Raw genomic sequence first — 24,655 nt, 5'->3', positions numbered from 1 at the left:
GAGAGGGAGCGAGGGGGGGGCGAGAGGAAGGGAAGGAGAGGAAAGGAGAGGGAGGGAGGGAGAGAAAGAAAGAGCGAGAGAGAGAGCAGGAGATGAGAGCGAGAGGGAGGGAGAGCGAGAGGGAAAGACAGGGGCAACAAAGTCAGAAGTGAAACTCAGACCGTTTTCTGGAATGCGATGTTTTTAAATGTCTCTTCGTTGAACTTGTAGCCTCTGGTTGTCAGGATGTGGATGTAGGAGGAGGTTGTGCAATAATCCACAAGTCTTCTCTCTGATACATTCTGTGCCTTCTCCTTCAGCTGCATTGACAAAGGAAGAGAATTAAATCATCACTGGAATTAAAACTGACCACTCAATTGGGGCAGAGATTTACCCATGTAGTGTGAACACAATCAGCAGACCCAGCCCCAGTTGGGTAATCCACTCTTGCCCACAATCGCAGCCAGGGCCAGTGATGGGGCAGCTAGTGTGAAACGTGCCTGGACATTGGTTCAGTGTTGCTGGAGGGGGTGGAATGTGGAGGGTCCAATGGGAACAGTGTGAGCGATGGCTAAATACCTCATCTCTCTGCTGGGTGCCCATCCATTAATGTGAGCTGGGAGGTTCAAACCAATCTTACGCTGGCAGAGGAGCTGGGAGGCTCCTCTCAGGGTGCTCCAGACCAAAACCACAGCTCCTCTGTCCATGACCATGGGACCTGAAGAGGCTGCAGCGAGTGAGCAGTACCCAGCCATGGTGTGGGATTCTCTCTCCCTAGGAATTCCCACTTCGGCTCCAAGATCATCAGCTGCCCCCATTGCCGCTGCCAGTGAGGCGGGGGCAGGGGGAGGGGTGCGGGTGGAGCCAATACAGCACTTTAAGGTGCTGTAACACTAGAGAGGTTGTCATGGTGATATACGTTTAAGTTGATACATGTTCTTTGTTCTATGTGTTAACTTGACCACCATTTAAAGATTGCATTATGTGTAATGTCCTGAATGTGCAGGTGCTGGGCGTGGGAGTGGCCTGTGACCTCGGGGAAGAGCTGCAAACTTTTTTTCATGGGTTAACTTGACATAACTGTGAGGGGACAGCCTCATCAGGAACCTTCATCAATGTAGCATCACTCTACCCCTCACCTTCAAGCCATGCCTCAGTTACCTAGCTGAAAAACAGGAGAATCAATGCCTCCCTGGTTTCTCTGTCTCCCTGAAGGTTCCTCACTTCCGCATCCATGTCTCACCCTGGGTCTCCTCCAGCTCCTCATCAGACCCATCACTCAAGTGGTCCTCTGTGCGCCGTGGAGCTGCCTTACTGTCTCCAATGGGTCCCCCATTGATGGGGGCAGAATGTGCAGGGTGCAGCACGCAATGACAGTAAGCTAGACGTACTCTACACTCATATTGCAGTGATCTGTCCAGGCAATGGAACCTCATCTTGAGCAGTCCAATGGTCCTCTCAGTTACTGTCCTTGCAGAGACATGACTTCTACTATACCTCCCCTCTGTATATGTCCTGGGCTGTCAGAATGGTGCCACCTTGTCACCCAGGAGCCAACCATCCAACTCAGCTAGAGCGACAAACAGCCTTGGCACCTGGGGGTGCAACAGGAGGGGAGCTGCCAGGTGCCTGGCACTGACCTATAAAATCAGTGACTTGTGGTCACAGACAACCTGGACTCTCATGGAGTGGAATCCCTTCTTGTTGATGAAGGCACCAGGCTCACCTGCTGGAGCCTTTATGGCCACATGTGAGCTATCTAAGGCAGCCTGGATGCGGGGGACTGCAGCAGTTGCAGCTAAGTCTCTGGCTCACTCAGCCTGACTGGCATCGTCAGTCTGGAAATGAATGAAGTTTATGAGCCATCTAAACAGAGCGTCAGTGGCCAGCTTGCTGCAGCTGTGGGCAGCAGACTGGGAAACGCAGATTCCCTACTGACCCTCTGAAAGAACTGCGGGTGTAAACGTTTAGGACCACTATAACCTTTAAGGAGCACTGGCATAGGGTGGTCACCAACACAGTTTGAGGCAATCTCTGAGCCTATATCTGGCTTATGGTGGTCACAGTGTCCTGAGAGAGACGGAGCCGCGTTCAGCATTGGACCTCAGATATGCTGAGTTGGCTAGAGTGCTGCCTGTAAACTCTGCCTGCAAGATAAAGGCGTCTTCTACAGATCCTTCGCCTGCACTTCCTGCATCCCCTCTGGCTGTGCCTATCTTCCCTCAGGTCGCTCACTGGGAGCAGGCTTCCTCTCCCTCTGGCCCTCTCCTCTCCTTCACAGAAGGTTCTTTCAGCAGAGTAGACAATCCCCATTTGTTGGAATAAGGACACCACAGGATAATTCACTGACTGGTGCACTCAGCCTCTAAGAAAGCTTGTAATCCGAATAATCCTTCAGAAAACACAGCAAAAACAATGGACAGTCAGAAAAGCACCTACAACCAACTCTCACCTAAAGTCCAACCTACTCACAATGCCACCGCTCTGCTTGGCTTCTGTCCCATTCTGGATCGAGTCCAAATTCAAAACAAGATGGCTGCCTTCCTGTGTGGTCTGTGCGTTGACCGCAAAATTGCATCGCCATGTAAAATTTCAGACAATTGCCTTTTCGGTTGGTTTAATTGCCCGTTTAGCTGTCAGTGGGCACAATCCAGTCTATGCCTACTGACTGTAATATGATGCGATGGTGTGATGATGTCAGCACGCAGGCCCAATGTTTTCTTGCGTGATTTCACAGCGTTCCGGGCAGTCACATGCTTACTCCCACAGTGTCAAATTCCAGCTGTAGGGGTCAGTGCTGTGGTGAATTGGGCAGAGAGAGCAATCACTCACACTGATAAACAACCAATATTGGGCCTCAAGACAGGTTCACATGAGACCGACAGGCAGCAGCAACCAGCTGGGCTGGCCAGCCAGCCAGCTAGCAATGGCCCTCATAGGTCCTGGGAGAAACCTGGAGCGGGGTGGTGAGAGGTACAACAGGGAGGGGTGGGTCGGGGGGGGGGGGGGGGGTGGTGGTGGTTGGAAGAACTGGATGATTGTGGAAGATAGGGGGCTGGTGGAGAGAGAGAGAGTGAGAAGGTTTGAAAGTTGGAAAGGATTCTAAGGAGAGAGGAGGTTTGGGTGAGAGAATGGGGTTAAGGAGAGAGTGGGAAGGATAGAAAGAGAGGGGATTGAGACAAGGGGGATGAAAGGAGAGAAGGATTCTCTGTTATTAACAATCACCTCATTGAAGCTCATTTTACAGATGGAACTCGATGCCTCCCTCAGCTCGTTGGGTGATGTAATATTCTTCTTCAAAGTCGTTTTCAGGAAATTCACTGTGTAATAGAATGCTGCAAAGGCCTGCTCAGACAGAAGAGGCAATATTATCAGATTAACCACCATCTCCAGCTAAACTGGATTTAGAAAACCGCAGCCGTAACACAGCGAAATCCATAAACAGGATGTAACAAAGAACAGAGAATCAATTATCATTGGATAGTGGTTCATCCTGGAGACACAATTCTTTACACAGAGAAATATGCCACTATCATTAGACAGATCCCTCTACACTGTCCCCATCAAACACTCCCAACAGCACAGGGTTAGATACAGAGTAAAGCTCCCTCTACACTGTCCCCATCAAACATTCCCAGGACACGTAGAACACAGGAATAGAGACAGAGTAAAGCTCCCCCTACACTGTCCCCATCAAACACCTGTAGGACAGGTACAGTACGGGGTTAGATACAGAATAAAACTCCATCTACACTGTCCCCATCAAACACTCCCAGGACAGGTATAGCACGGGGTTAGATACAGAGTAAAGCTCCCCCTACACTGTCCCCATCAAACACCTGTAGGACAGGTACAGTACGGGGTTAGATACAGAATAAAACTCCATCTACACTGTCCCCATCAAACACTCCCAGGACAGGTATAGCACGGGGTTAGATACAGAGTAAAGCTCCCTCTACACTGTCCCTATCAAACACTCTCAGGACAGGTGCAGCATAGGGTTATATGCAGAGAAAAACTCCCACACTGTCCCCATCAAACACCCGCAAGACAGGTACAGCACGGGGTTAGATACAGAGTAAAGCTCCCTCTGCACTGTCCCCCATCAAACACTCCCAGGACAGGTAAAGCACGGGGTTAGATACAGAGTAAAGCTCCCTCTGCACTGTCCCCCATCAAACACTCCCAGGACAGGTAAAGCACGGGGTTAGATACAGAGTAAAGCTCCCTCTACACTGTCCCCATCAAACACTCCCAGGACAGGTAAAGCATGGGGTTAGATACAAAGTAAAGCTCCCTCTAACCATTGCTAATTGGTTATTCCACCTTTATCTATAAAACTTCAGAAACAGTTGCTGTCATGGGAGAATACCTCCCTGTTATTCTTCAAAATGATGTTTTAGATTTTGCTGAGAGGGCAGGTGGGATCTCGGTGTAATGGCTTGCCTGGAAGGTTAATAAATGATTTAGCTGCATTGGTTCATGTGAACAGTGTCTAAAAACGTTCTTATCATTTTCCTGGAGAGGCAGATATTACCTATTGGATGGGGTTTGAAAGCTGGGTTCTGGGATCTTCCTGAGGGAATAAGGACACCAGGAGGAAAGCAGTGAAAGGTGAGAATGCCAAAGGGCATGCTTGAGACACTGCACAAATGATCCTGATCCCAAGCTGGAGTGGGAATGGGAAAAGGTGACTGATGTGGATTTGGGAGGAGCAGAGACTTTGTACAGGGAACATGCATTTCTTTAGAATGGAGAACGACATGAGGATGAGAGAGTGGATGAAATGAAGAGCTCTGTGAATTCAGTCTGCTGGCACACAGGGGCTGCCATTCTGAGCTGGCATGGCCAAAGAACTTCCCATTGCCAACAGGACAGAGGGTAAAGAGGCAATGAACGAAAGGTTTAAATCAGCTTGGAGATTAGAATTTGGATACCTGCTCCCATCTCCTATGGATCACCTCATGTTCCTGATCTCTGGAGTTACAAGCTAAGGGTAGATTAGAACCGTAGAATCCCTCCAATGGAGAAGGAGGCCATTAAGCCCAACAACTCTGCACAAACTCTCCAAAGGTTGCATTTTACCCAGGCCCACCCCCCTCACCCTCTCCCAATAACCCTGTGCATTTACCATGGCCACTCCACCTAATCTTTTGACACTCAGGGGCAATTTAGCATGACCAATCAACCTAACCTGCATATCTTTGGACTGTGGGAAGAAACCGGAGCACCCGGAGGAAACCCACACAGACAGGAGAGAATGTGCAGACAGTGACCCGAGGCTGGAATTGAACCTGGGTCCTTGGCACTATGAGGCAGCAGTACTACCTGCCACTTGATTAGCTGTTCAAAATCTCATTAGCTGTTTGGAGGAGGTAACAGAGGGAGTTGATAATGGCAACACAGTTGGTGTGATTTATCTGGATTTTCAAAAGGTGCCCAATGATAGACTATTCAATTGGGCCAGAGAATGTGGCGTCAGGACAAGTGACAGAATGTATTAAATTAAATACCCTTCATCCTGACTCAATACGTTGGCTCTATTCTGTCAAACCTGCTGAGATTTTACAGCATTTTCTGTTTTTGAGGCAGAATGAATTACTAGCTGGCTTCAAGACAAAGCAGAAAGTGGGAGTAAAGGGGCGTTATTCAGAGTGGAGGAAATAGGAAATGGTGTTCCACAGGAACCAGTGCTAGGACCATTGCTGGTCACGATTTACATCAATGATTTGGACTTTACAATCAAAAATACCATTTCTAAACTTGTCGATGACATTGAATTGGGGGCAAAAGGGAAGAGGGAGCCAATACTGAGAGGGACTGCAACAGAATACAGGGGACATTAATAAACTTGCATATTGAGCAAATAATTGGCAAATAAAATTCAACACAGATAAATGTGAAGTTGTACATTTTGATTAGAATAGAGAACTTATTACATGGAAAGTGTAAATCGAGGGGATCACAGAGTATCAATCAATCACTAAAGTGGAACCACAAATTAGCAAGACCATTAACAAAATTAGTAAGCACGAGGTTTTATCTTACAGGGATGGAATATATGCAAGGATGGGATATACAGATCTTTGCTCTCTCAGGGATATGGAGAGGTGGTGAAAATGGATTTGAACCCCTAGATCAGGCTTGACAGACCACACGGTCAAATCCTGCTCCTAATTCTCATGTTCTGACAAGTGGGAAAGTCATCCTAAACCTGTATCGAGCACCCACACCGAGAGAAGTGTGTGCAGTTCTGAACACTATATAATAAAATGGATACAGAGGATCTGGAGAGGGTACAGAAATATTTACCAGGATGATACCAGAAATGTGTGGATATACACATCAGGGCCAAGGAAGGTACGTTCATAACGTGGGCAAACAGACTGAGTGTGTCAACCTGCAAATCCTTCCAACATGCCAATGGCTGGCGGGAAGAGCAGGAGAGATTCCTGGTCATGCCTGTGGAGTGGCACCCCTCAAGCAATAAGCCCCTGGTGTCTGACCAGTGATCCGTTCTGGGAATCACTAGCTATGGAAACAGACAGTAGTCCATCTTTGAGCACCACTAGGTGTGGGAAGAGATTTGAATGCAATTGGAATATACATCAGAAAATGATTGACAGGCTGGGGCCTGTCCTCTACTGGAAAAGGAAGATTGAGCGGTGACCGAATAGAGATGTTTAAAATACTGAGAAGTTTTGAGGGAGTGGATAGTGAAAGAATGTTTCCTCTTGTGGGGAAGAGCAGAACCAGAGGCCATCAATATAAGAGAGACCCCAAGAATCCAATAGGGAATTCAAAATAAACCACTTCACCCAGAGAGCGGGGAGAATGTGGGACTCGCTCCCACAGGGAGTGGAGTGAATGTGGGACTTGCTCCTACAGGGAGTGGGGAGAATGTGGGACTCGCTCCCACAGCGAGTGGGGAGAATGTGGGACTCGTTCCCACAGAGAGTGGGGAGAATGTGGAGCTCACTCCAACAGGGAGTGGGAGAATGTGGGACTCGTTCCCACAGAGAGTGGGGTGAATGTGGGACTCGTTCCCACAGAGAGTGGGGAGAATGTGGGACTCACTCCCACAGGGAGTGGGGTGAATGTGGGACTCACTCTCACAGGGAGTGGGGAGAATGTGGGACTCACTCCCACAGGGAGTGGGGAGAATGTGGGACTCACTCCCACAGGGAGTGGGGAGAATGTGGAGCTCGCTCCCACAGGGAATGGGGAGAATGTGGAACTCGCTCCCACAGGGACTGGGGAGAATATGGGACTCACTCCCACAGAGAGTGGGGAGAATGTGGCGCTCACTCCCACAGGGAGTGGGGAGAATGTGGCGCTTGCTCCCACAGGGAGTGCGGAGAATGTGGGACTTGCTCCCACAGGAAGTGGGGAGAATGTGGGACTCACTCCCACAGGGAGTGGCGAGAATGTGGGACTCGCTCCCACAGAGAGTGGGGAGAATGTGGAGCTCGCTCCCACAGGGAGTGAGGAGAATGTGGGACTCACTCCCACAGAGATGGGGAGAATGTGGAGCTCGCTCCTGCAGGGAGTGGGGCGAATGTGGGACTCACTCCCACAGAGACGGGGGAGAATGTGGGACACGCTCCCACAGGGAGTGGGGAGAATGTGGACTCACTCCCACAGGGAGTGGGGAGAATGTGGGACTAGCTCCCACAGGGAGTGGGAAGAATGCAGGACTCACCCCCATTGGGAGTGGGGAGAATGTGGGACTCGCTCCCACAGAGAGTAGGGACAATGTGGGACTCACTCCCACAGGGAGTGGGGAGAATGTGGGACTCGCTCCCACAGAGAGTGGGGAGAATGTGGAGCTTGCTTCCACAGGAAGTGAGGAGAATGTGGAGCTCGCTCCCACAGCGAGTGAGGAGAATATGGGACTCGCTCCTACTGGTATTATTGCTAGACTCTTAATCCAGAAACTCAGCTAATGTTCTAGGCACCCAGGATCGAATCCCGGCATGGCAGATGGTAGAATTTGAACTCAATGAAAAATAACTGGAATTAAGAATCTATTGATAGAACATAGAACATTACAGCGCAGTACAGGCCCTTCGGCCCTCGATGTTGCACCGACCTGTGAAACCAATCTAAAGCCCATCTAACCTACACTATTCCAATATCATCCATATGTTTATCCAATGACCATTTAAATGCCCTTAATGTTGGCGAGTCCACTACTGTTGCAGGCAGGGCATTCCACGCCCTTACCACTCTGAGTGAAGAACCTACCTCTGACATCTGTCCTATATCTATCATCCCTCAATTTAGAGCTATGTCCCCTCGTGCTAGCCATCACCATCCGAGGAAGAAGGCTCTCACTGTCCATCCTATCTAATCCTCTGATCATCTTGTATGCCTCTATTAAGTTAGCTCTTAACCTTCTTCTCTCTAACGAAAACAGCCTCAAGTCCCTCAGCCTTCCCACCATACCAGGCAACATCCTGGTAAATGTTCTCTGCACCCTTTCCATTGCTTCCACATCCTTCCTATAATGCGGCGACCAGAACTGTACGCAATACTCCAAGTGTGGCCGCACCAGAGTTTTGTACAGCTGCAACATGACCTCATGGCTCCAAAACTCAATCCCTCTACGAATAAAAGCTAACACACCGTACGCCTTCTTAACAACCCTATCAACCTGAGTGCCAACTATCAGGGATCTATGCACATGGACACCGAGATCTCTCTGCTCATCCACACTACCAAGTATCTTACCATTAGCCCAGTACTCTGTATTCCTGTTACTCCTTCCAAAGTGAATCACCTCAAAGTGAATCACCTCACACTTTTCCGCATTAAACTGCATTTGCCACCTCTCAGCCCAGCTCTGCAGCTTACCTATGTCCCTCTGTAACCTGCAACATCCTTCCGCACTGTCCACAACTCCACCAACTTTAGTGCCATCCGCAAATTTACTAACCCATCCTTCTACACCCTCATCCAGGTCATTTATAAAAATGACAAACAGCAGTTGCCCCAAAACAGATCCTTGCGGTACACCACTAGTAACTGAACTCCAGGATGAACATTTCCCATCAACCACCACCCTCTGTCTTCTTACAGCTAGCCAATTTCTGATCCAAACCGCTAAATCACCCTCAATCCCATGCCTCCGTATTTTCTGCAATAGCTTACCGTGGGAAACCTTATCAAATGGCACGGTAGCACAGTGGTTAGCACTGCTGCTTCACAGCTCCAGGGACCTGGGTTCGATCCCCGGCTTGGGTCACTGTGTGGAGTTTGCACATTCTCCTCGTGTCTGCGTGGGTTTCCTCCGGGTGCTCCGGTTTCCTCCCACAGTCCAAAGATGTGCGGGTTAGGTTGATTGGCCAGGTTAAAAATTGCCCCTTAGAGTCCTGAGATGCGTAGGTTAGAGGGATTAGCGGGTAAATATGTGGGGGTAGGGCCTGGGTGGGATTGTGGTCGGTGCAGACTCGATGGGCCGAATGGCCTCCTTCTGCACTGTAGGGTTTCTATGATTTCTATGAAACGCTTTACTGAAATCCATATACACCACATCAACTGCTTTACCCTCATCCACCTCTTTGGTCACCTTCTCAAAGAACTCAATAAGGTTTGTGAAGCACGAGCTACCCTTCATAAAACCGTGTTGACTATCCCTAATCAAATTATTCCTTTCTAGATTATTATAAATCCTATCTCTTATAATCCTTTCCAAAACTTTGCCCACAACAGCAGTAAGGCTCACCGGTCTATAATTACCAGGGTTGTCTCTACTCCCCTTCTTGAACAAGGGGACAACATTTGCTATCCTCCAGTCTTCTGGCACTGTTCCTGTAGACAATGACGACATAAAGATCAAAGCCAAAGGCTCTGCAATCTCCTCCCTAGCCTCCCAGAGAATCCTAGGATAAATCCCATCCGGCCCAGGGGACTTATCTATTTTCACACTTTCCAGAATTGCTAACACCTCCTCCTTATGAACCTCAATCCCGTCTAGTCTAATAGCCTGTATCCCAGTATTCTCCTCGACAACATTGTCTTTTTCCTGCGTGAATACTGACGAAAAATATTCATTTAGCGCCTCTCCTATCTCTTCGGACTCCACGCACAACTTCCCACTACTGTCCTTGACTGGCCCTAATCTTACCGTAGAACCAGAGAACCAAAGAAAATTACAGCTCAGAAACAGGCCTTTTGGCCCTTCTTGTCTGTGCCGAACCATTTTATGCCTAGTCCCACTGACCTGCACTTGGACCATATCCCTCCACATCTATGACATATCCCTCCCTTCTATGATTCTATCCCTCCCTTCTATGATTCTATGATTCTATGACATCCCTCTCATCCATGAACCCGTCCAAGTTTTTCTTAAATGTTAAAAGTGACCCCGCATTTACCACTTTATCCGGCAGCTCATTCCACACTCCCACCACTCTCTGCGTGAAGAAGCCCCCCCTAATATTCCCTTTAAACTTTTCTCCTTTCACCCTTAACCCATGCCCTCTGGTTTTTTTCTCCCCTAGCCTCAGCGGAAAAAGCCTGCTTGCATTCACTCTATCTATACCCATCAAAATCTTATACACCTCTATCAAATCTCCCCTCAATCTTCTACGCTCCAGGGAATAAAGTCCCAACCTATTCAATCTCTCTCTGTAACTCAGCTTCTCAAGTCCCGGCAACATCCTTGTGAACCTTCTCTGCACTCTTTCAATCTTATTTACATCCTTCCTGTAACTAGGTGACCAAAACTGTACACAATACTCCAAATTCGGCCTCACCAATGCCTTATATAACCTTACCATAACACTCCAACTTTTATACTCGATACTCCGATTTATAATGTACCAAAGGCACTCTTTACGACCCTATCCACCTGTGACGTCACTTTTAGGGAATTCTGTACCTGTATTCCCAGATCCCTCTGTTCAACTGCACTCTTCAGAGTCCTACCATTTACCCTAGTCATTCTTTTATTCCTGACATACCTATAGAAAGCTTTAGGATTTTCCTTGATCCTACCTGCCAAAGACTTCTCATGTCCTCTCCTGGTTCTTCTTAGCTCTCTCTTTAGGTCCTTCCTGGCTAACTTGTAATTCTCAAGCGCCCTAACTGAGCCTTCACGTCTCATGTTTACATAAGTCTCCTTCTTCCTCTTCACAAGAGATTCAACTTCTTTAGTAAACCACGGTTCCCTCGCTCGACCTGACAGGTACATACTTATCAAGGATACGCAGTAGCTATTCCTTGAACAAGCTCCACATTTCAATTGTGCCCATCCCCTGCAGTTTCCTTCCCCATCCCATGCATCCTAAATCTCGCCTAATTGCATCGTAATTTCCTTTCCCCCAGCTATAACTCTTGCCCTGCGGTATATACCTATCCTTTTCCATCGCTAAAGTAAACGTAATCGAATTGTGGTCACTGTCACCAAAGTGCTCCCCTACCTCCAAATCTAACACCTGGCCTGGTTCATTACCCAGTAGCAAATTTAATGTGGCCTCGCATCTACATACTGTGTCAGGAAACCCTCCTGCACACATTGGACAAAAACTGACCCCTCTAAAGTACTTGAACTACAGCGTTTCCAGTCAATATTTGTAAAGTTAAAGTCCCCCATAACCACTACCCTGTTACTTTCGCTCCTATCCAGAATCATCTTTGCAATCCTTTCCTCTACATCTCTGGAACTTTTCGGAGGCCTATAGAAAACTCCCAACAGGGTGACCTCTCCTTTCCTGTTTCTAACCTCAGCCCATACTAGCTCAGTAGACGAGTCCTCATCAAACGTCCTTTCTGCCACCGTAACACTGTCCTTGACTAACAATGCCACACCTCCCCATCTTTTACCACCTTCCCTGATTTTACTGAAACATCTAAACCCCGGAACCTGCAACAACCATTCCTGTCCCTGCTCTAACCATGTCTCCGAAATGGCTGCAACATCGAAGTCCCAGGTACCAACCCATGCTGCAAGCTCACCCACCTTATTCCGGATGCTCCTGGCGTTAGAACATAGAACGTAGAAAAGCTACAGCACAAAACAGGCCCTTCGGCCCCACAAGTTGTGCCGAACATATCCCTACCTTCTAGGCCAACCTATAACCCTCCATCCTATTAAGTCCCATGTACTCATCCAGGAGTCTCTTAAAAGACCCTATTGAGTTTGCCTCCATCACCACTGATGGCAGCCGATTCCACTCGCCCACCACCCTGTGTGTGGAAAAACTTCCCCCTAACATCTCCCCTGTACCTACCCCCCAGCACCTTAAACCTGTGTCCTCTCATAGCAGCTATTTCCCCCTGGGAAAAAGCCTCTGAGAGTCCACCCCATCTATGCCACTCAACATCTTATATACCTCTATTAGGTCTCCTCTCATCCTATGTCTCTCCAAGGAGAAAAGACCGAGCTCCCGCAGCCTATCCTCATAAGGCATGCCACTCAAACCAGGCAACATCCTTGTAAATCTCCTCTGCACCCTTTCAATCATTTCCACATCCTTCCTGTAATGAGGCGACCAGAACTGAGCACAGTACTCCAAGTGGGGTCTGACAAGGGTCTTATATAGCTGCATCGTTATCCCCAGACTCCTAAACTCAATCCCTCGATTGATAAAGGCCAGCACACCATACGCCTTCTTAACCACCTCCTCCATCTGCAGGGCCAATTTTAGAGTCCTATGGACCCGGACCCCAAGGTCCTTCTGATCCTCTACAGTACTAAGATCTTTCCCTTTATATTGTACTCCTCCATCCCATTTGACCTGCCAAAATGGACCACAACGCATTTATCTGGGTTGAAGTCCATCTGCCACTTCTCCGCCCAGTCTTGCATCCTATCTATGTCCCTCTGTAACTTCTGACATCCCTCCAGACTATCCACAACCCCACCAACCTTCGTGTCGTCGGCAAACTTACCAACCCATCCCTCCACTTCCTCATCCAGGTCATTTATGAAAATGACAAACAGCAAGGGTCCCAGAACAGATCCCTGGGGCACACCACTGGTGACCGACCTCCAATTAGAAAAAGACCCATCTATACCCACTCTCTGCCTCCTTTGGGCAAGCCAGTTCTGGATCCACTGGGCAGCAGCCCCTTGGATCCCATGCCCTCTCACTTTTTCTAGAAGCCTTGCATGGGGGACACACATGAAGTAGACACACTTCAAACCACCTTCCTGCCTGCCGGTACCCTCCTGCGACCTTGAAACCTTATTCCTGACCTCACTACTCTCAACCTCCTGTACACTGGAGCTACAATTCAGGTTCCCATCCCCCTGCTGAATTAGTTTAAACCCTCCCAAAGAGCATTAGCAAATTTCCTCCCCAGGATATTGGTATCCCTCTGGTTCAGGTGCAGACCATCCCGTTTGTAGAGGTCCCACCTACCCCAGAATGAGCCCCAATTATCCAGGTATCTGAATCCTTCCCTCCTGCACCATCCCTGTAACCACGTGTTCAACTGCTCTCTCTCCCTATTCCTCTCCTCGCTAGCACGTGACACGGGTAACAAACCAGAGATAACAACTGTGTTTGTTCTAGCTCTAAGCTTCCACCCTAACTCCCTGAATTTCTGCCTTACATCCCCATCCCTTTTCCTACCTATGTCTTGGGTGCCTATGTGGACCACGACTTGGGGCTTCTCCCTCTTAATGATCCCGAAAACACGATCCGAGATATCACGGACCCCGGCACCTGGGAGGCAACACACCAACCGCGAGTCTCTCTCTCGTTCCCACAGAATCTCCTATCTGTCCCCCTAACTATGGAGTCCCCAATGACTAATGCTCTACTCCTCTCCCTCCTTCCTTTCTGAGCAACAAGGACAGACTCTGTGCCAGAGACCTGTACCCCATGGCTTACCCCTGTCAAGTCCCCCCCCCCCCCCCCCCCCCCCCCCCACCACCAGTATCCAAAACGCTATACTTGTTATACAGAGGAACGGCCACAGGGGATCGTTGCTCTGACTGCTTCTTACCCCTTCTAACAGTCACCCAAGTATCCTCATTCCCAGGAGTAACTACCTCTCTGTAGCTTTTATCTATAGCTGTCTCTACCTCCCGAATGATCCTGAGTTCATTCAGCTCCAGCTCCAGATCCCTAACACGGTCTTCAAGGAGCTGGAATTGGGTGCACTTTCCTTGATGACCATGAAACCATTGTCGATTGTCGGAAAAACCCATCTGGTTCACTAATGTCCTTTAGGGAAAGAAATCTGCCGTCCTTACCTGGTCTGGCCTACATGTGACTCCAAAGCCACAGCAATGTGGTTGACTCTCAACTGCTCTCCAAGGGTAATTAGGGATGGGCAATAAATGCTGGCCCAGCCAGGGATGCCTATGTCCCATGAATGAATGAAAAACACAGGGAGTGCGGAGAATGGGAGACTCACTCCCACAGGGAGTGTGAAGAATGTGGGACTCGCTCCCAAAGGGAGTGCGGAGAATGTGGGACTCGCTCCCACAGGAAGTGGAGAGAATGTGGAACTCACTCCAGAGGGAGTGAGGAGAATGTGGGACTTGCTCCCATGGGGAATGCTTGAAGTGAATCGTGTAGAAGTATTGAAGGGGAAATTAGATAAGGATCTGAGGGAGACGGGAATGGAGAGTTACGATGGTAGATTTAGGTGGGGAAAGTTGGGAGGAGGCTAGAGTGGGAGCAGAAACACTGACATTAACACACTGCATGGACTGAATGGCGTATTTCTGTGCCCCTATGCAAATTGATATAAAATTACCAGGAAATCACCGGTAACCTCCGGTTGATAGACATTGTTGAAAGCACAGTTGCTGTAGTTACACGGAGCAAAGCTGAAGATGGAGTTGACAATTTTATAACAATTGTCGAAGTCTGAAGACCCTCTGAAGGTTACGGTTTGCTTGGGTGAGTAATCCTGAGCACTCTCATTTGCAGTACACCAGCTATCGAATATAAACTCCTGTGTGTAATTGGTGCTGTAGCCTTGTGGCATACATGGGTTGGTAATGTCACTCAAGTAACCTTTGTTCTGAGGGAGGAATAAAAGGAGTGAGAAGTAATCAGCCATTCAACTGTAAAATCCAACTCCCCAAATCCCACCCACCCTCTCCCCAAATCCACCCACCCTCTCCCCAAATCCCACCCACCCTCTCCCCAAATCCCACCCACCTTCTCCCCATATCCCTCAATCCAACCCTCTCTGCATATCCCCAAATCCCACAACCACCCTCTCCCCGTATCCCACCCACCCTCTCCCCAAATCCCACAACTATCCTCTCCCTATATCCCATCCACCTTCTCCCCAAATCCCACCCACCCTCTCCCCATATCCCACCCACCCTCTCCCCAAATCCCACAACCACCCTCTCCCCGTATCCGACCCACCCTCTCCCCGTAACCCACCCACCCTCTCCCCAAATCCCACAATCATCCTCTCTCCGTATCCCACCCACCCTCTCCCCGTATCCCACCCAACTTCTCCCCAAATCCCACAACCACCCTTTCCATGGATGTCGTCTATATGGACTTTAGTAAAGTGTTTGACAAAGTCCCTCATGGTAGGTTGGTGCAAAAGGTTGGATCTCATGGGATAAAGGGGGAGAGAAAGGGTGGAGAACTGGCTTGGTCACAGAAGACAGAGGGTGGTAGTGGAAGGGTCTTTTTCCGGCTGGATGCCTGTGACTAGTGGTGTTCCACAGGGCTCTGTATTGGGACCTCTGCTGTTCGTGATTTATATAAATGATCTGGAAGAAGGTGTAACTGGGGTGATCAGTAAATTTGTGGACGACACGAAAATGGCTGGACTTGCAGATAGTGAGGAACATTGTCAGAGGCTACAGAAGGATGTAGATAGGCTGGAAATTTGGGCAAAGAAATGGCAGATGGAGTTCAGATAAATGCGAAGTGATGCATTTTGGTAGAACTAACGTCGGGGGGAGCTATACGCTAAATGGCAGAACCATAAAGGGTGTAGATATGCAGAGGGACCTGGGTGTGCAAGTCCACAGATCCTTGAAGGTGATGTCACAGATGGAGAAGGTAGTGAATAAGGCATATGGCATGCTTGCCTTTATAGGACGGGGCATAGAGTATAAAAGTTGGGGTCTGATGTTGCGGTTGTATAGAACGTTGGTTCGGCCGCACTTGGAATACTGCGCCCAGTTCTGGTCACCACACTACCAGAAGGACGTGGAGGCTTTAGAGAGAGTGCAGAGGAGGTTTATCAGGATGTTGCCTGGTATGGAAGGGCTTAGTTATGAGGAGAGATTGGGTAAACTGGGGTTGTTCTCACTGGAAAGACGGAGGATGAGGGGTGACCTAATAGAGGTATATAAAATTATGAAAGGCATAGATAGGGTGAATGGTGGGAAGCTTTTTCCCAGATCAGTGGTGACGTTCACGAGGGGTCATAGGTTCAAGGTGAAGGGGGGGAGGTTTAACACGGATATCAGAAGGACGTATTTTACACAGAGGGTGGTGGGGGCCTGGAATGCGCTGCCGGGCAAAGTGGTGGAGCCACATGAACAGAGTGGGAATGGAGGGATACAAAAGAATGGTCTTAGAAATCATAGAAACCCTACAGTATAGAAAGAGGCCATTCGGCCCATCGAGTCTGCACCGACCACAATCCCACCCAGGCCCTACCCCCATATCCCTACATATTTTACCCGCTAATCCCTCTAATCTACGCATCCCAGGACACTAAGGGGCAATTTTAGCATGGCCAATCAACCTAACCCGCACATCTTTGGACTGTGGGAGGAAACCGGAGCACCCGGAGGAAACCCACGCAGACATGAGGAGAATGTGCAAACTCCACACAGACAGTGACCCAAGCTGGGAATCGAACCTAGGTCCCTGGAGCTGTGAAGCAGCAGTGCTAACCACTGTGCTACCGTGCCGCCCTCAAACCGTCTAGTTTGGACCAGGGAGTGGCGCGGGCTTGGAGGGCCGAAGGGCCTGTTCCTGTGCTGTATTGTTCTTTGTTCTTTGTTCATATATCCCACCCCACCTCTCCCCGTATCCCACCCACCCTCTCCCCAAATCCCACCTACCCTCTCCCCAAATCCCACCCAACTTCTCCCCAAATCCCACAACCACCCTTTCCATGTATCCCACGCACCCTCTCCCCGTATCCCACAATCATCCTCTCCCTGTATCCCACGCACCCTCTCTCCAAATCCCACCCACCCTCTCCCCGCATCCCACCCACCCTCTCCCCATATTCCACCTATCCTCTTCCCAAATCCCACCCACCTTCTCCCCATATCCCTCAATCCCACCCTCTCCCCGTATCCCTCAATCCAACCCTCTCCCTGTATCCCATCCACCCTCTCCCCGTATCCCACCTACCCTCTCCCCGTATCCCACCCACCCTCTCTCCGTATCCCACCCACCCTCTCCCCGTATCTCACCCACCCTCTCCCCGTATCCCACCCACCCTCTCCCCGTATCCCACCCACCCTCTCCCCGTATCCCACCCACTCTCTCCCCATATCCCACCCACTATATCCCGCAGCACTGCCTACAAATTGCATGAAATTCTTTAATAGAAAATGTAGTGTCTTACAGAAATTATTTTCGCGAACACTTTCTTCATAACCTGGTCTCTTCCGTAACAGAGGTAGCTGTGGGTGTACACTTTATAGTCTTGGCCGTATAGACGGAGAGAGACTTCTTTTTCTGGATCTTCTGTCTCCTTGCTAGTGGGCACAAAGGAGATCTGAGTGGATGCACCTCCCAGGTCCATTGCTCCCACCGTGTTTTTCACTGGATTAATCCACCTTCCGACCAATCCATACTGTAAAGAATAGGAACAAGAGAGATGAGGTGTTTGTGTCACTCAGTGTGAGACAGGGAACAGACACCGTGCCGGCACAACACCTGAAATTGTCTTCAATGTCCCATCTCAAAAGGGGAGTTAAAAGTGGAAGATTAGAATTTGCAGAACCAGCAAAGTCAGTAACAGAGTGAAACCACCTCAGTATCATATAGCTACTCATATCCTTCACTCCCACCGACACACCCCCATCGATATCCCCCACTCCCACCCACGCACCCTCTCCTCGTATCCCCCACTCCCACCGACACATCCTCACCTCGCATCCCCCACTCCCACCCACACACCCTCACCTCGCATCCCCCACTCCCACCCACACACCCTCTCCTCGTATCCCCCACTCCCACCGACACACCCTCTCCTCGTATCCCCCACTCCCACCGACACACCCTCACCGATATCCCTCACTCCCACCCACACACCCTCTCCTCGTATCCCCCACTCCCACCGACACACCCTCACCGATATCCCTCACTCCCACCGACACACCCTCTCCTCGTATCCCCCACTCCCACAGACACATCCTCACCTCGCATCCCCCACTCCCACCCACACACCCTCACCTCGCATCCCCCACTCCCACCCACACACCCTCTCCTCGTATCCCCCACTCCCACAGGCACACCCTCACCGATATCCCTCACTCCCACAGACACACCCTCACCGATATCCCTCACTCCCACCCACACACCCTCTCCTCGTAACCCCCACTCCCACAGACACACCCTCACCGATATCCCTCACTCCCACCGACACACCCTCTCCTCGTATCCCCCACTCCCACCCACACACCCTCTCCTCGTATCCCCCACTCCCACAAACACACCCTCACCGATATCCCCCACTCCCACCCACACACCCTCACCCCGCATCCCCCACTCCCACCGACACACCCTCACCCCGCATCCCCCACTCCCACCGACACACCCTCACCGATATCCCCCACTCCCACCGACACACCCTCACCGATATCCCTCACTCCCACCCACACACCCTCTCCTCGTATCCCCCACTCCCACCCACACACCCTCTCCTCGTATCCCCCACTCCCACCCACACACCCTCTCCTCGTATCCCCCACTCCCACCGACACACCCTCACCGATATCCCCCACTCCCACCCACACACTCTCTCGTCGTATCCCCCACTCCCACCGACACACCCTCACCGATATCCCCCACTCCCACCCACACACCCTCTCCTCGTATCCCCCACTCCCACCCACACACCCTCTCCTCGGATCCCCCACTCCCACCCACACACCCTCTCCTCGGATCCCCCACTCCCACCCACACACCCTCTCCTCGCATCCCCCACTCCCACCCACACACCCTCTCCTCGGATCCCCCACTCCCACCCACACACCCTCTCCTCGTATCCCCCACTCCCACCCACACACCCTCTCCTCGTATCCCCCACTCCCACAAACACACCCTCACCGATATCCCCCACTCCCACCCACACACCCTCACCCCGCATCCCCCACTCCCACCGACACACCCTCACCCCGCATCCCCCACTCCCACCGACACACCCTCACCCCGCATCCCCCACTCCCACCGACACACCCTCACCGATATCCCCCACTCCCACCGACACACCCTCACCGATATCCCTCACTCCCACCCACACACCCTCTCCTCGTATCCCCCACTCCCACCCACACACCCTCTCCTCGTATCCCCCACTCCCACCCACACACCCTCTCCTCGTATCCCCCACTCCCGACACACCCTCACCGATATCCCCCACTCCCACCCACACACTCTCTCGTCGTATCCCCCACTCCCACCGACACACCCTCACCGATATCCCCCACTCCCACCCACACACCCTCTCCTCGTATCCCCCACTCCCACCCACACACCCTCTCCTCGGATCCCCCACTCCCACCCACACATCCTCTCCTCGCATCCCCCACTCCCACCCACACACCCTCTCCTCGTATCCCCCACTCCCACCCACACACCCTCTCCTCGTATCCCCCACTCCCACCCACACACCCTCTCCTCGCATCCCCCACTCCCACCCACACACCCTCTCCTCGTATCCCCCACTCCCACCCACACACCCTCACCTCGCATCCCCCACTCCCACCCACACACCCTCTCCTCGCATCCCCCACTCCCACCAACACACCCTCTTCTCGTATCCCCCACTCCCACCGACACACCCTCACCCCGCATCCCCCACTCCCACCCACACACCCTCTCCTCGTATCCCCCACTCCCACACACACACCCTCTCCTCATATCCCCCACTCCCACCCACACACCCTCACCCCGCATCCCCCACTCCCACCCACACACTCTCTCGTCGTATCCCCCACTCCCACCAACACACCCTCTCCCCATATCCCCCACTCCCACCGACACACCCTCTCCCCGTGTCCCCCACTCCCACCGACAACCCTCCCAGTATCCCCCATTCCCACCCACACACCCTCTCCGATATCCCCCACTCCTACCGACACACCCCCTCCCCGTATCCCCCACTCCCACACCCTCTCTGATATCCCCCACTCCCACTGACACACCCTCACCGTATCCTCCACTCTCACCGACACACTCTCCCCGTATCCCCCACTCCCACCGACACACCCTCCCCGTATCCCCCACTCCCACCAACACACCCTCTCCGATATCCCCCACTCCCACCGACACTCTCTCCCCATATCCCCCACTCCCTCCGACACACTGTCTCCCCGTATCCCCCGCTCCCACTGACACACCCTCTCCCGTTTCCCCCACTCCCACTGACACATCCTCACCCCATATCCCACACTCCCACCGACACACCCTCCCCGTATCCCCCACTCCCACTGACACAACCTCCCCGTATCCCCCACTCCCACTGACACACCCTCCCCGTATCCCCCACTCCCACTGACATACCTTCACCGTATCCCTCATTCCCAATGACACACCCTCACCTCGTATCCCCCACTCCCACCAACACACTCTCACCCTGTATCCCCCACTCCCACCGACACACCCTCACTGATATCCCCCACTCCCACCGACACACCCTCACCGATAACCCCCACTCCCACTGGCACACCCTCACCCTGTATCCCCCACTTGCACTGACACACCCTCTCCGTATCCTCCACTCCCACCGACACACTCTCCCCGTATCCCCCACTCCCACTGACACACCCTCCCCGTATCCCCCACTCCCACCGACACACCCTCACCGATATCCCCCACTACCACCAACACACCCTCACCGATATCCCCCACTCCCACCCACATACCCTCTCTGATATCCCCCACTCCCACCCACACAATCACACCCCGCATCCCCCACTCCCACTGACACACCCTCACCGATATCCCCCACTCCGACTGACACGCCCTCACCCCGTATTCCCCACTCCCACCTACACACCCTCACCCCATATCCCCCACTCCCACCGACACACGCTCACCCCGTATCCCCCACTCCCACCGACACACCCTCACCCCGTATCCCCCACTCCCACCGACACACCCTCACCCTGTATCCCCCACTCCCACCGACACACCCTCACCCAGTATCCCCCACTCCCAGTGACACACCCTCACCCCGTATCCCCCACTCCCAGTGACACACCCTGACCGATATCCCCCACTCCCACCGACACACCCTCACCCTGTATCCCCCACTCCCATCGACACACCCTCGCCGATATCCCCCACTCCCACCGACACACCCTCACCCTGTATCCCCCACTCCCACTGACACACCCTCACCCCGTATCCTCCACTCCCACCGACACATCCTCACCCCGTATCCCCCACTCCCAGTGACACACCCTCACCCTGTATCCCCCACTCCCACCGACACACCCTCCCCGTATCCCCCACTCCCACCGACACACCCTCCCCGTATCACCCACTCCCACCGACACACCCTCCCCGTATCCCCCACTCCCACCGACACACCCTCACCGATATCCCCCACTCCCACCGACACACCCTCACCGATATCCCCCACTCCCACCGACACACCCTCACCGATATCCCCCACTTGCACTGACACACCCTCACCGATATCCCCCACTCCCACTGACACACCCTCACCGATATCCCCCACTCCCACTGACACACCCTCACCGATATCCCCCACTCCCACTGACACACCCTCACCGATATCCCCCACTCCTACCCACATACCCTCTCCCCTATCCTAGCAGTTTGCAGAGGTGTGGGAAGGGGTCTGGGTGGCTAACAATATTGGGGGTTTTGTGTACCGAACAGTTGAAATTATGAATAGTGAAATGGGCTAATGGGTGTTGGTGGGCAGAGGTCAGTGCTACATATTTATTTGATAGGTATGGTTATCTGCAACCTTTCCATCAACATTCACCTCACCCCATGCTGACCCGGAAACTCTCCCACTTTTAGCATTGTTGCGTATTGGAAGGATTTACCAGTTGCTACTCAATCTGTTTGGCCACATTATGAACACAACTTCCTTGACCATCAAACCCTGGAGTGGGGCGTGAGCCCAGAGTTTCCAGTACCGAGGCAGACCCTTGTCCAGCCACACTTTGGAATGCTTGTATTTGTAAAATATCGCTTTGAATCAACATGAAACTTAATTGGCTCTAGGCAGAAATTTGTCTTTGGATTAGCCAACTGTGAGATCATTTCTGACCTGTGATTATCATCGCTATGGCGATGAGAAATAGGTACCCAAAAAAAGTCAAGGCATAGAATCATAGAATGGTTGCAGCACGGAAAGAGGCCATTCAACCCACCTCTATGCTAGCGCCAGGGAATCATAGAAATCCTACAGCACAGAAAGAGGCCATTCAGCCCATCGAGTCTGCACTGACCACAATCCCACCCAGGCCCTACCCCCATATCCCTACATATTTTACCCGCTAATCCCTCTAATCTACGCATCCCAGGACATTAAGGGGCAATTTTAGCATGGTCAATCAACCTAACCCGCACATCTTTGGACTGTGGGAGGAAACCGGAGCACCCGGAGGAAACGCACGCAGACACGAGGAGAATGTGCAAACTCCACACAGACAGTGACCCGAGCCGGGAATTGAACCCACGTCCCTGGAGCTGTGAAGCAGCAGTGCTAACCACTGTGCTACCGTGCCGCCCTGTAGGAAGGAGGATTTCCCCTCATCCATCTCCCCACCTTTTACATGTTACCGACAAATTCTTCATTTTCAGATAATAATCCAATTGCCTTCTGAATGCTGGAATTCACTGTGCCTCCACCACACTCTCAGACAGTACATTCCAGATCCTAACCACTCGCTGTGTGAATCTGCCTCCACCACACTCTCAGACAGTACATTCCAGATCCTGACCACTCGCTGTGTGAATCTGTCTCCACCACACTATCCAAGTGACCACTATTATGTAAATAGAGTGAGTGTCAGTGAATTATATGACTGCAGCAGGTATCATACCATATTCCCAATCATATCTTTTCCATCTGGCAGTCCAGCAGGACTTCTGAATTGTGGTTTTGAAGGATTGGGGAGTGCTTGTAGCCTGCAATACTGGGGGAAGCAGGGCCTGAACACCTTAGTGAGATTGTGGGGGAGGGAGGGGGCAGAAGAATATGATACAAGTTGCTATTTGTCCTTATTCAGCCATCATTTCCCCCTGCCAGCTCCTGTCTTTTCTGTTTCGAGCATGTAAGCTGCAAGTTTCTGCTTGTTAAAATTAATGGATAGAAAATCATGAGTTGAAGGTATGTAATTTCCTGATACCATTGAGCTAGATTGCAGCAAGGAGACAATGATGGCAAAGGCAAGGAAAGAGATTTCATAACTTTTATTTATATAGAGCCTTGAACTACATAGGCCCTAACTATAATTTTCCCAAATTATCTCGATTATGGAGCCATTCCTTTCGATTGGAAAATTGCTTATGACTTAAATGAAGAGATAGAGAGTAATATATCAATATTTGCTGATGGTACCAAGCTAGGTGGGAAGGTAAGCTGTGGGGAGGACACAGAGAGGTTGCAAAGAGAAATAGACAGATTAAATGAGTGGGCAGCAAGATGGCAGATGGACTTTCATGTAGAGAATGAGAAAGCTTTCATTTTGGTCGTAAGGATGAAAAGCAGTATATTTTTTAAAGGTGTGAAACTTGTAAGTGCTATTCAAAGAGACTTGGGTGTGCTTGTACAAGGAACACATTGCAGGTGAAGCAGGCAGTTAGAAAGGCCAATGGCATATTGGCCTTTATTGCAAAGGGATTGGAGTACAAAAATACAGAAGTTTTGTTAAGTTGTAGAGGGTTTCAGTGAGATTACAGCTGGAATACTGTGTGCCCAGTTTTGGGCCATAATTTTACGCTCCCCCCACCCATGCGCCACTTAAGGGCCATTTCCCACAGATCCCCACTCCCCCCTCCTCCCCCCGCCAACACTGAGATGACCCTGTCTTAAATTCCCAGTTAATCACTATTCAAAGAACAAAGAACAGTACAATACAAGAACAGGCCCTTTGGTCCACCACGTCTGTGCTGACACAGATGCCTCTCTAATCTAATATTTTCTTGCCTCTACGTGGTCCATATCCCGCTATTTCCTGCCCATTCATGGATCTATTCAGATGCCTCTTGAACGTTGTTATAGAATCTGCTTCTACCACCTCCTCCAGCAGCACATTCCAGGCATTCACCACCTTCTGTGTGGAAAAGCTTGCCCCTTGCATCTCTTTTAAACTTTCCCCCTCTCACTTTTAACCAATGCCCCCGAGTAATTGACCCTTCGACCCTGGGAAAAAGACTCTGACTCTCAACTCTATCCAAGCCTGTCATAATCTTGTAAACCTCTATCAGGTCCCCCCTCATCCTCCGACACTCTAATGAAACCCAAGTTTGTTCAACCTTTCTTCATATCCTCCAAACCA

The 24,655-nt window shown here is 51.1% G+C and overlaps 1 protein-coding gene across 1 annotated transcript in view; it reads right to left on the bottom strand.

The window, feature by feature from the left end:
* LOC144503112 (ectonucleoside triphosphate diphosphohydrolase 2-like) overlaps positions 1-24,655 on the bottom strand; it is a 127,671-nt gene that overhangs the window by 1,459 nt on the left and 101,557 nt on the right. The window contains exons 5-8 of the mRNA XM_078227623.1: positions 17,509-17,739; positions 14,698-14,967; positions 3,205-3,324; positions 162-299 (exon numbers count right to left, since the gene is read on the bottom strand). Of these exons, the coding sequence (XP_078083749.1) occupies positions 162-299; positions 3,205-3,324; positions 14,698-14,967; positions 17,509-17,739 (759 nt within the window). The remainder of the gene's footprint in view (positions 1-161; positions 300-3,204; positions 3,325-14,697; positions 14,968-17,508; positions 17,740-24,655) is intronic.

The sequence above is a fragment of the Mustelus asterias genome, chromosome 13 (assembly GCF_964213995.1).
Source record: "Mustelus asterias chromosome 13, sMusAst1.hap1.1, whole genome shotgun sequence".
NCBI lineage: Eukaryota > Metazoa > Chordata > Chondrichthyes > Carcharhiniformes > Triakidae > Mustelus > Mustelus asterias.
The sequence above is the reverse complement of the archived record's forward strand: the minus strand, read 5'-3'. Positions and strand labels throughout refer to the sequence as shown.